The sequence below is a fragment of the Fringilla coelebs genome, assembly GCF_963513975.1.
Source record: "Fringilla coelebs genome assembly, chromosome: 2".
NCBI lineage: Eukaryota > Metazoa > Chordata > Aves > Passeriformes > Fringillidae > Fringilla > Fringilla coelebs.
In genome coordinates, this window is record NC_140029.1 from 90587648 (window position 1) to 90600909 (window position 13262).

General features: G+C 45.4%; 1 protein-coding gene across 2 annotated transcripts in view; it reads left to right on the forward strand.

Annotated features, from left to right (window-relative positions):
- Positions 1 to 590: 590 nt before the first annotated feature.
- TBX15 (T-box transcription factor 15) overlaps positions 591 to 13262 on the forward strand; it is a gene marked incomplete at both ends in the record, with an annotated part of 88344 nt that continues 75672 nt past the window's right edge. For both annotated transcript variants that reach the window (XM_084224651.1, XM_084224652.1), the window contains one exon: positions 591 to 792. In XM_084224651.1, coding sequence (XP_084080777.1) covers positions 591 to 792 — 202 coding nt within the window. The remainder of the gene's footprint in view (positions 793 to 13262) is intronic.

Consider the following 13262-nt stretch of genomic DNA (forward strand, 5'->3'; position numbering starts at 1 on the left):
GGTTTCCTACTGGCTCCCCGTTCTTCAAACAGTTAATTCTCCCGGCCGGTGTTCCAGGACTCAGATGGCCAAAATTCCTCTCCCTCAAGCCCGAGTCTCCCTCCCCTCCCTATTGGGTCCCAGCTTTTGGGTCTCTCCCGAGCTCTCCCTCCTATTGGCCGGGGACATTTTTTTTCCTTTTTTTTTTTTTTTTTTTTTTTTTTTTTTTTTTTTTTTTTTTTTTTCCTGACAGGCGCACGCAGCCTGCCTAACTCTTGGAGAAAAAAAAAAAAATCCCAGAAGTTTGGATCAATCAGAGAGAGACAGAAGGAAAGGGGAGAAGAAAAAAAAAAAAAAAAAGAAATCCAGCCTGCAGCCCCTCTGAGCAAGTGCTGGGACCTGGGCTGAGCACACCCTCCTGGCTCTGCCTGCGGAGTATCTGCAGCCTCATGTAGTGCCTTCAGGAGACTGAGGGCTGGTTCTTCTGGGGGTGCAGCTGGGGAGGGGTGGGGGGGGGAGAAAGAGGCAAGAGGCTCTGCCTCTGGTCCCCGAGCTGTGCGCTCCCAGCCACTGGTCGCTCCTCTGCCCAAGGGTCTGGGCTGGGGGATAAGATGAGTGAGAGGCGAAGATCGGCGGTGGCCCTCAGCTCCCGAGCGCACGCTTTCTCGGTAGAAGCCTTGATCGGGACAAATAAAAAGAGGAAACTGCGAGACTGGGAGGACAAGGGGCTGGATTTGTCCATGGAAAGCCTCAGCCCCAATGGCCAGCTGGGGGACAATGAAGACCCGACTCAGTGCCTGGACCTCAACCCTGGTTAGTGAGACTCCTTTCTCTTCGGGACCCCCCCTCCTGCCCCGCTCCCTCCCAGCTTCTCGCCCTGAGTCCTGTCGGGAGCTGCCCGCCGGGCAGCGCGTCCCGGAAAACATTCGAGACTGGGAGTACAGAAAAAAAGAAGCGGGATTATTGCGGAGATTTCTTGGTTTTTTTTTTTTTTTTGCTGTTGTTGTTTTTTGTGGGTTTTTTGTTGTTGTTTGTTTTGTTGGGTTTTTTTTTTTCCTTTTAGTTTACGGGAACTTTCTCTTACTCGCTGTGTCTCTTTCCCCCCCACATAGCTCCATGATTTCCCGCGAGGGACGGCGTGTCCCCTCTGCTTCCTTTTAACCCTCTCTCCTTCCACTCCCTCCGTGCCTGCCGATCGCGATAGTCCTTCCCGGGTGTCTCGGGACATGCGTTTCGTTTTGCCCCAGTTTCCCGCGCCCCGAGTTGGAGTTGCCGGATGGGTCGGGAGCAAAGGATTGGGGTGCGAGATGCACCCCTCTCCTCTTTTCCGAGTCACCGGCCACCCCCCACGTACTCCCCGCGGAATCAGTGACGCCCTAAGAGGAGGTTTCGGTGTAGGAAGAGGACGTGGGCATCCAGGATCAGCGCTGCTTCGGGGCAAGGGTCGCCGGCTCTTCGGAGCGATGGAGACCCGCTGTATGCTCCCGCAGCTCGGGATCCTTCTCCCGGGACCGGACCCGCTGGGTTCCGGCCGGCGCGGCCTCGCTCCGCTCCCGGGACGGAGCGCGCAAGCCGCGGCGGAAGGGCGGGGGGACGCGGAGGGGTCCCTACCCTCTCCGGAGGGAAATCGCCCCCGGCAGGGAAAGGAGCTCTGCGGGCAAGGGGCACTGCGAGGAGTGCAGCTCCGCTCCCGATCCTGGCTCCTCCCGGGAGCCGCGAACGGAGCAGCGCCGGGCCCGCGGCCCCAAGGCCGGCGGGACGGGGTTACCGCAGAGGGAGCACAACGCTTCCCTCCTGGTGTCCGTACTTTGGACTTTAAACTCTCGTTTGTTTATTTTTATTTAAAAGGGATCCAGTGGCCCGCAGCTCTCATTTGGCTCAAGCCAAACCCTCGGTCTCCTCTTTTCCCCCCGGCCGCTCCTCTCCGGCCTAAAGCGAGGGCTCCGCAAACGCAGCCGCGGATCCGCGGAGATCCCGGGGGTGAAATCGCGCCGGGCCTCGCTCCCCGAGCTGTCCCCGCGCCCTTCTCGCCGTCCCCACGCCCCGTTCCCCAGGGCCTTAACAAGGGACGGAGGGAGCCGGCCCGCTTTCACAGTTACAGTGTGGGGAGAAAGCGAATTTTGGGTGATTTCTCTTTGCTTTTAGTGTTCCGATGGGGCAAAAAGGTCAAACGATTTCTTTGCGCAGCTCTAAGAAAAAGGGTAGAAATATTCTCCACTCCTGCCAAGTTCATTCCCCTGCGCTTGGAACACCTTTTAAATTTCGTTTTTATTTATTTTGCCTGACGTTCTTTGAGCTATCAATTAGCATAAGCTGCCCAAACCTAAGAGTAAAAAAAACCAAACCAACAAAACAAAAACAAAAGGAGGCGAAAAAAAGAGAAAGAATTTTGGATTGAGTTATCAAAAATATTTGCTGTAAAAAATAATATTTAAAGTGTTTTTGAAGGGAGCTAAAGAACATGAAGACCTCGCCCCTCTACGCCCTCAAGGAACCGCATTTCAATTTGCTTTTAACAGCAGCAGCCTTTCCCGGTGCGGATCCTAAGGAGAAGTAGGTAATATTTGCTGCCAGGGTCGTCTCTCTCAGCGGAGGGACGGGCGTAAAGGAGAGGGGACAGCAGCGATCAACAGTCAAAAAGTAGCCTACGGCTTCAGAGACTTCCCTGTTCAAAAGAATAATTACACCATCATAGACAAAAATCCGCTTTCTAATAACAGACAGTATCTGTGCATCAGTCTTATTTTTTTCTTCCCCCCCTCCCTTTTTTAACCGTTTTAATTATTTTTTTAGAACCGTTTTTAATAAATTTTTAGCCGCAACGGGTTATGTTTTTATACAGTCTAAAAGTTTAATTTGCCTATTTCTCTGTGAATTCCAATTGGAAAATTGGAAAACTCTCTGTGCGCCAGATTGGAGAGCGGGAGAGAAAGGCTGCTAGTGCCTGAAACCTCAGAAAGTAAACGTGATGTTTTTCATAAAGCAAAGGAAATCAAGAACAGTTTGAGAAATCATTTTTAGGAGGTTGATAGACTTTAAATAAAGTCCGCGACTGTAATTTGCACAGTCACTTCATTAAACCTAATTCCTCCGCGGTGTACTTTTGCTGCTGGGTGAAAATTGATTAGCGGCTCTATAATGGCCACCAAATTCCATCTTTACAAGACCTAATTAAGAACAAACTTTACACCTAACGCATTTTAAACTTGCCAAATCTCCAGCGATATAGAAAAAAAATTAGAAAAGGGAATTTTTATAGCGTCCCAAAGGTTCAACACTCAAAGCCGCTGCCCCCGAGTAGCCACGGGCTGTTCCTCCTGCTGGTACGGGGGTGCTTGCGGGGAGGCCGCAAGTCGTACGGTACGCGCTGGGAAATTATGTCCTGATTTTCGTGGGATAACCTAAATCGGTCTAGCCCAATTTATCGGTGTTTTCGCCTGAATTGCCTCCATTTCAGCGCGGGAAGGTCTGAGAACTATTCAGTGTGGGGAGTTAAACGCGGCCACAAATAGAGTAAGGCTTCGCCCTCCTTTTCCCAGATCTTTTGCGTGCAAAAGGCAGGTATGGGGATTTCTCTCCCAAGCGCGGGACAAGTCCTCCGGCAGGGGTGAGGGGGGAGGCGGCGGAGCGGCCCCGCTTCAGCCCCCGCGTCGGTGCGGATCTGTGCTGGACGTGTACAAACCGCAGTGCCCGGGAGGCAGCGCTACTTATTTCCCTGTTTTGGCGGAATCCCTGACCCCTGACGTGCCATCTTACAGCCGTGCCCAAACTCTTCGGTGACGATATTGGCGAGACCGAGTCCCCCCGAGAGACCCGCCCTCCCTCCGGGGTCGCATCTTCCCGGGAGAAGCGAGGTGGCAGGCTGGGAGGTGCCGGGTCGGGCAAAGGTGAGAAAAGCAAGCGGATAAATCCCTCAGGTTTGTAAGGAACATCTCCCGACCATCCGAGTTATTTATGTCTCAGCCATGAATTTTGTCGCCAGAGTTAATGTGCTTTTTTTACGAGACTCATTTAAAAGGGGGATAAACCTGGATTTTAATCATGTGCGGGTTCAACCACGAAGTTGTGAAAAGGAATTCGGGATTACAGCGGCTCTCACCATCTCTTTTCCACCCCGTGCACTGGGGAGCGCCAGGCCGGGGGAGGCAGAGCTCGCCCAGGGGCTCAGGGCAGCCTCTCCCGCTGCTCCGCCGCCCACGGCCGCGCTCCCGCATCCTCCCCCGGCACTCGGTTCTCGCCGCAGACAGGCCAAAGGAGGAGGAGGAGGAGGGTGGCGGGACGCCCCTCCGTCCCCTTGGCAGGTTCGGTTTCAGAGGGCAGCAAAACAATGGGCTCGGATGTCTTCTGGGTATTTATAGATTTAACCTGAGCAGCGGAAAGGTCACGGGGCCCCCAGGCGTTGCCTCCCTTGATGAATATATTGTTTACTGTCGTTTACGGCCGTGGCATTCGTCGGCCCGTCCCTTCGCCACCCCAAGGGCGCAGGGACAGACCGAGCCAGAGCCGAGCGCGCTCCTTTCCTTGTCGAAAGTTTAAGACTTTAAAAAATTTTTTTGGAGAGTGTGGGTGGGAACGTGTTTCCGTGGACGCGTTTGCCTTCACAAAAATGCGGCTTGCTCCTTCAGGCGGTCAGGGTCTCTTCACGGCGAGACGAGCACAGGCGCTTCAGAGGCAGAACAAAACGGTGCGGCGGCTAGATAGATAGACTTTTTTGGCTTTGGGACCCTCCTTTTCCTCGCGAAGAAACACACAAGCCATTTTGTAAACGAATTTTTCTGCCAGTGCAGTCTTTGTATCACACGTCCATCCCACCGGTATTTTTGGTTGCATGTATTAAAAGTGTATCTACCGGTTAAAAACCGCCCAAACCACCCGAAAACAAACAAACAGCCCCCAAACAACAAATTAAACAAAAGAAAGCAATGCAATTTTGAGAGTTTAGTTATTCGTTCCTTGAGTTTGTCTGAATGTACACTGGAGAGATACTGCGAGCCTCTGCAAAGACAGAAAAAACACGGCGCACATTTCAAGACCCACAATGTGTTTATTACATGTGCTTATCCGTAAGATTAAGGTCCGGGAGTTTGACAAACCTTTCAGTGGCTGACAAGAGTAAAACCTTCAGCTCTTCTAGGCGTGTTGCTCTCCTGTGTCTCCCGGGAGGTTGCATCGATGTCCATCCCAATCCCGCTCCGCCGCGGGGTTCCTGCTCCTCCTTGCCTACGGGCAAACCTTCTCCGCCGGCGGGAGTGCAGGAACCACGCAGCCCGCCCACCCTCCGGAGAGGTAAACAGATTCTAAGAGCAGGAGAAAATGCCATTGACCCTTCTACTTCCTTTTTTTTTAATTTTATTTTTTTTATTACCCTTGCTTCTGAATGCTTATATTGATGAAGTCCGTTCCTCGAGCAGCGGCTGTTAAACCCGTGAAGAGGGAGTGACTCAATTCGGTTTCTCACTTCAGCTTTTGTTTGAGTGCTCGGTGGATAGGGCTAGGATTTCAAGAGGTAGCAGAGCAATTTTTCTCGTCTCTTTCCCTAGGTAGAGCACATTGGCGTACATTGTCCCTTGCATGTTCCTTGAGGCTCGTAGACAAGCAATGCTCGGTGACAACGAGATGTAAGACAAGGGAGTGTCAGCTTTGCCTTGCCTTGGGACTGGGCGTTATTGATGAGAAGTCTTTCTAACGAATTTGTGTGTGACTGGGATTGTATGAATTCATTCCACCTGTTGGATCACCAGTTTGCCTCTTTAAGATGGATACAGAGCTCTGATCCGTTGCTCCCTTGTGTGCGTGATGGAAGGAAATGCAAAAATCTGCCCCTCCTAATACCTCTGTTCCCCCATGCCCCAGCAGCAGAGCTAATACTCTCATCTTTCCCAGAGGAGACAATTGCAGGAGGCAGATGGAGTTGTCCAGATGAGAGCCAGGAGAGCTGAGCCCTGTGGGGGCTCGGGAAAGGGTTGGCTTAGTCAAGTTCATACACCTCTGACCTTGGAGCCTGAGGAGACAGAGAGCGAGAAGGATTTGTTCCTGTGGTAATATGTGCCTTACTGAACTGGGGAACTCCTGCTGCTGGGTTTGTGAAACTCCTCCTGCAGAGAGGTGAATTACTCACACTGTATTAAGAGGGCAGGTAATAGAATAATAGAGGAAAACCTTAAAGAACAGCAGAGCGTTGGGAAAAGGGCAGTGTGTCAAGCAACCTCTTCCTTTCTTTTATATGTATTTTAAAGCTGCAGCATTTTTTACACAGGTTTATTCCATCTGCTGGTAAGGGGAAAGCTGCTGTTTCAAAAGATGTTTCTTGTCTTCGACAAGAACTTTGGGAGAATCCAAAAAGCTTCTGTTACAAGCAAAAGTCAAGTAATTCCTTACCAACCATCAATCACTTCTCCCTCCTCCCATTTGGGACCGAGCACTAATATCAAATATCAGCCCAGCTAGCCTCTCCTCAGGCAGAAGTGTCCTGCTTTATCCGTATCTGTCCTTAAGGAAAACTGATGCTTTTCTCAGATGGAAAAGCTGAAAGATGCCATCCAAGAGCGCTGTGTTCAGGAAAGAGCATTTACATTGTTTTACAACACAGTCGGTGCCATTTGAGTCACTTCTATTCAGACAGATCACTGTTCCTTTTGTAATCCGTTGGATTCCTGAATAAATCTTTGCTTGCAGTCTTGGGTCTTCAAAGACCAACATTTTTTTTTCCCCCAGCATTTCTTTTTTCTGCCTTCTGATCTAGATTAATAAGGTTACAATAGTTTAAATAATGCACTAAAACCAGTCTGAGAGTATTGAAAAAAATCCCTGAATATATTGAGACACGATCAGATGGTTCCTTTTTTGTAAAATTAGTGCTATCTGTTTAGGTGTGATTTAAATCACCCCAAGTGTCCACATTGAGATCTGTAGTTTACACTGATGATGTAAAATCAAATTCAGCAAAAGAAACTTTAATTTTCTAAACCTGCCAATGTTTCAGAGATCGACAGAGTTTCCCAGAGAGGCTGAGTGTGCTAGTGCCTGTTGATGGAGTTTCAGGATTTTGTGCTAACTCTTAGCTCTCTGACATCCTCTTAAATAGTGCAATTACTTGGCAGTAATGGGATGGGACCTTCTGTTTAAATCCTGGCAGAAAAGGCATCGTGGCTATAGAGACATGTGGGCAGTGCCTGTCAGCCTGGGAGCTGTGTGGCTCCTTTGGGAAGAGCAGCCGTGGGCACCTGGGTGCAGGGGAAATGCAGGCAAGTGGGGTCTTCCCAGTTCTCCAGTTCCTAATCCTGTCCAGAGCAGCTCTGCATAGAAGGACATTGAAATATTTTGCTTCTATAGCTGTTATTTGAACTACAGTTTCCTCAGATAGAGGGTACTGTGCAGCAATGCTGAGCCATTTTTTTTTCAGAGGGGAAAAACCCCCAAAGGTGGAGCTTCCTGCTGCTTATTTCCAGCATCATTAAAAATAGGCTACGATTGCAACTTTTACACCTGTGAAACATCTGCTGTCTCAAAGTCCAACCCCATTGCATTTCCTGTGTTAAAAGCTGTTCTGGTGAGAAGTGCTAGGGAGAGATAACATCGTGGTATGGCAGAATTAAATTGAAATATCTTTGAAAGCACATTGAGAATTTTTGAGACAGAGAAGAGATGTGTGCCAGTTGAAATTCTAGTAGCAATTTGCATCCTGGGGGCATCTTTTAATTGCATATTCTTCAAGGTCAGGAAACAATGAATCAGTAAATCAATCCCAGAAGTGATAAAAGCATAATATTTACAACAATATTTCCATATACCCTTTGCTTAATTGAGCTATTGATCTGAGAGCATTGTGAAGATGGTGAGAGGACAGTCTGAGTCAGCCCCTGTGGCAGTGGGCTGTCACTGTGCTGTGTGCTTGCAAGTGCAGCCCTGCAGCTGTTAGAGGGGAGGGTTCACCTAGCGAGTGGCTTGGGCCAGCACACGCTGATTCACAGCAATGGAGGAAGTCTGAGGAGGATTTACATTTTGGGACTCAGCAGAGAAAAAAAAAAGTGAAGATGGTGAGGATTCACTTAGATTTAGTTTAGTAAAAGCTTTTAAAAATTTTTTATTTTATGGAGAATCAGGAAAACTTAGGGTTTGGCCAGTCTTTAAGTATTTATTTTTGTATCATCAAGCTACCTAATGTTTTTCAGTTGTGCAACCATTTTAGGAATAGACCCCAAGCCTCCTTGTTTTGATTAATTTAAAAGTAGTTGTAAAATAGACCACAGAATGAATTAGCAAATAAATAAAAGGTATTTTTCTTTCTATAATACTCGAATCAAGCATTTGGACACTCAAAACTGCTTCCCATTTTTTCTTTTTCTAGAAGTCAAAGCTCTTTAACAAATTCTGCAGGATTTAATGAAGTTTTCATTTCTTCTAAGCTGGATTTTCTTGGTTAATTATATATATAAAATTAAAAAAGAAGTTCAACTAAACTCTTTCATGATAGAACTCAGTCCCTGTCATAGTGGTTGGCTTCACTTCACTGCCACTGCACCTGTTCATTCTTCTCAAGGCTTTTGCTCTTTGGGAAAGAAATCTTCCAGTATTGTTAAATGGACATTTCCAACTATGTCCACATGTGTAGCTCTTGGAAAGGAGCTTGGGAAGAAATTATTGCAAACCACCTTTGAAAGAATCAATTTAGAGTTTCTAAAGAGTACTTAACCAACAGGTTAAAAGCTGACACAAATCATATTAATAATCAGCACATTTATATGAATGCAGCCACAGCAAAAATTGTTTTAAAATCAGTGGGCCAGGGCACACAGAATAGTTATGAATGACTTACAGTTCTTTGACTTTGCTCAGGGGCTGGATGCACTCTTGGCTAACACTGACATTTTTCCATGACCAATGAATTAACAAACCCGAGCTTCAGCTTTTAGGAACTTCAGGAAATAGAGAACTCCCTGATCAGAAATCTCCCCCCAAACCAAGGAGAAAATTTAAGACATTGAAGTATCTTTGCTTTTAATAAGAGTGAAGAACTGTGCATCATAGACACTTTAAGAAGCTGCTCTAGTAATAGCAATATCCCTAAATAAGAGATCAGAAGCTCTGCTTTCTTATGATACCAGCATCTGTGTGGATGTCTATGCAGAGAAAATATGAGACCATGTTTTAACATTTAGAAATGTATGTTGCATATGATGTGTAGGTTAGGGAGGCTTTAAAAAGAGGTTCTTCTTGGCTTACCCCTGAAATGCCTGTAGATCAGTTCTGTAAGTCTGAGTTTAGTGAGGAAGAAGGAAGCTTGGGACTAGATGGAGATTCACAGAGAATTTTTATTTTTCACCTAATTGCCACACTGGATTTTCCTCAATCCTACTCTAAGGAACCTATTGAAAGGTCAATTATTAAATGTTCATAGGTGCTATTGTAAACACATTTAATGACTTTTACAAGAATCACTTTCTTTGGTGAAGAAATTACCCTGGTTCTGCCCTGTCAGCACCCTTTTTCAGTTTTGCACTTTGCGCAGAAGAAATGCAAATGAATTTTAATTGTGCTTTAAGCAGCCTTTCTCACCAGGGTGAAAAAACAGTGGAAGAAGACCTTTTACCCTCTCAGACTTAATGGAAACATCCCCACTGGCTTTTTTAAAAGCAAACTTCAGCCTTCAGGTTGTGCTGGACTCCGCTGCTGCCTTAACTTGTAATTACATACCACACAGGAATTGGGACTGGCAATACTAAATCTTTAGTTGATGCATCTGTGTGGAAGCACTGCTAAAGGAGGGCCTGATTCTTTGACATGCCAAGTATCTGCACTTCAAAGGATTATATGGTGCTGATTTTCACGGGCGCAACTTCTGTGACCTCATTTTTGGTGGTGTTAAGGATGTGTAATTGCCATGGAGATCTTAACCTCTCCCTTGATTTCTGCTCTGAGACACCCTGAACAGGCTGTGAGAGCCAGAAAGTAGGCTACTCCTCAGTGCAACGGCTGGGATTGAAATAATCTGGGGGGGGGGAAATCCTTTTTCTTCTTCTTCAATACCACGTCAGTCTGTAGGAGTTAAATAGTCATGACAGTGAGGTTAATACCTGGGTGATCATTCTATGCTATAGCTGGATCATGTTTGCTCTTCAGATTTGGTGCAAATGCCTGATAGCGTGAAAACAATCGGGTTGGATCAGCTGCAGGTTTCTGAATTGTGCCTGTCTTTGCAATTTCTAAGTGCTCCTGCCATTTAGTTGTGTAATGCAATAATACAGTGCTCCATACAAGGCAACAAGGCTGTTATTTTTACACTGAAGAGTTATTTTTTTGCTTCATAAAGCTTAATCTTTTTATGCCAGAAGATTGTAGCAAGCTATGAAAATACAGAATTCAGCCTATGGCTGTGGGTGCTTAATGGTTTTTATTTTGCTCTGGAATTTAAAAGATAAATAGAAGATTTATTATCGTAGGATTTAGGGGTTTCCTGTGCCAAGCTCTTTGGAGCAAATAAAAAAAAGTCTTCATTTACCATCAAACAAGCCTAGCAAAGTCTCTATGTGCCTAGTGGCAAGGCAGTCACATTATTCACTCCAAGGCTTGGAGTGTTACCACATAAACTGCAACATCACAGTGCTGTTACGCAGGTCCTGCGACGCTGCCGGAGCGGCAGAAAGCCCACACTGCCTCATTAGAGACTCCCTGGATTATTCTGTACAGTGCAATTCTGTGTGCTCCATCACTCAGGAAATTGTGCCTGAGCTGGGGAAAGGGGGGGCAGCTGTGGAAGTGCCTAGCAGTGTGCTGTGGACAATAATTAATAGCTTTTGTGAAAATATAGCTGTATATTGCAACTTCAGTACAAAAATAATAATAAAAAAAAGCCACCTCAGTCTGCTTCTCAGAATGAAAGATTCAATAGAATTGGGTAGTTATTAAGAGTGTTTGCTCAAGTTACATTAATGTGCTGAGCATCATTTATCCAGGGTAATGCTGGCATAATTGATTTAGAAAAAAATGAAAAGAGGTTGGATTGAGTACATACAGGGCACAGAAGAAAGTAATCCAGTATGGTCACAGACTTCCACAGAAAAGCAGTTCAGCCCCAAAGGGGGATGGAAAATGTTTGGGGCATTTTTTGTCTCTGTTCTGTTGCAGTGCCAGATGCCCTGCTCCTGGTTGTGCTCTCAGACACCTGCAGGACTGGAATGTCCACGGGCTTCTGTAGGTGCTGACTTGTCCTTGGGCTGAGAAATGATAGAAAAACAGCAAATCAAAAATAATAGTGCTGGAGCTTGGCTGGAGGAGGACTGGGTGTCCTGAATCCTTCTGAGGGACTCACTTGGCTGGGACAAGGGAATGCACCAGGGGATGAAGCGAGTCACCATGGTGTTGATGTACATTATCCTCCTGGGAATGGAATGATGCTGACATCAGGAAGAGATGAGTTAACAGTGGCAAAACCAGAGTAGAAAACCAGAAAACTGATAGAAAACCAGAGAGAGGGATCACTGTTGGGAAGGAAGAGGAGAACGAGGTGGGAAAGGGAGAGGTTCAGGGCTTCATTTCCTACCCACCAGCTGCTCTCAGCATGAGAAGAAATTAGAAACTATTTTCAGGCTTTCTCCCTGCATCTGGGTACCTTCCTGTGTTGTTTTTATTTTTTTTTCCAGAATAATGAATAGCATGGTTCCTATACATGAAATACACTATTCATAATGGTTTCTGAAGACAACTTAGGGCATTGTATGAGTAAATCTAATAATTTGGTGTACTTCAGATATGTAAGAGAGAGGAAAGGAAAGACCTTTCAATTAAGTCAATTAAGTAGAAGCTTTCATGAAAAAGAGCAGGGTATCTTCCCATGGTCTTTGTTCCTCCATGGTTTATTGCAAAAAATTAGGATTTTCAGGAAAAATTAAAAAGACTTTTCTAGAGGAAATATTTTCTCTTACAGTCAGCTCCACAGGGATTTTTAGAATAATATTTAAAATCCTGTTTGCAACTTTGCTACTTTATTCATGTCTTTGGCCTTTTTATAATCAATAGATATTACATATGGAGTTCAGTCTATTTTATTGTGCAGTTGCATTGGCTGAATAATATGGATTTTCACTGAATATAATCATCATATATTTCAGTGCTTGATAGTATTAATATTTAAATTATCAGCATACAGAAGTTTTTGATGTGCCAGAGAGACTATGTTAAACATTATCACAGTGAGTGTAGTTATTTATTCCATAGGTATACCTAGAGGCAATTTCTAATTGCTAATTAAATTACACATAGCACATTTCTCATTGTTAAGGTCATAATGAAACTCAATTTATAATAATCAAGTACTTCAGATAATTTAGCCTTCTCCCTCTACTCAAAATTTGTACTTGTTATATTGTTTATTTGTGTGTTTTTCCTGGGGGCATGGCTAGAAGGAAGAGGGACCAGCTTTTCTGCACAGCAACAGAAGTTTTTTGAAATGCCATTCTGGCTAGGACCCCCGAACTTAGATGAATAATTATGTATAGTAGCAAAGATTTCTTGTTGCAATTATTTACAGTTAAATGAGAATATGTGTTTGTGAACTGACCCTCAGTCATTTTATTTGTGAATATTCAAAGAATTACTGAGTGGTCATGAGGATGATTGACAGCCATGAATTAAAATATAAATAATTGTGTCTCAGACAGTTGCTATTTGCTGTACCATTTACAATGGTGTTTGTCACTATAGGACACGAAAGAATACAAGCACAGACTGCTGTTCTCAAGGTGAAGAGAAAAAGGGAAGTTTATTTTCTGACTCCAACATTTATAGTTTTCCAAAAGTGACAGTGGATTGGAGGGTGACAGTGCCACCTCTCCAATGACACTGGACAAACCAACAGTCCATCAAAATTCTCCTCCTCCATAAAGGAATGCAAAACAAGGAGTTATTTACAGAAAGGGTGTGAGAAAGTTCGCTACAATAATGTCAACATCAGAAGGCTTAGAAAACCTTAAAAAATCAGGGTGACAATGTTTGCTGTGCAGACAAATGGGAAGAAAAAACTTATTATTATGGTCATCTAATGAAGCATATAATATTTATTCTGCATTTTTCCCTGAAAAATAAGCATTTCCTTTTCAGTCTTCTCCCCACCCATTTCTGCTTCCTTTTTTTCTTTATTCCACATTCACAGTTGTATTATTTTTGACCTGCCTGAGTCGTGACTTTAGTCCCGTCAGCCAAGGTGTGTGCCCAGCTCTGTTCCCAAAGCAGGAGGTGATTCACGGGTGGCGCTTGGCTCGCTGCACGTCCCTTGGCTGGTGGCTCCT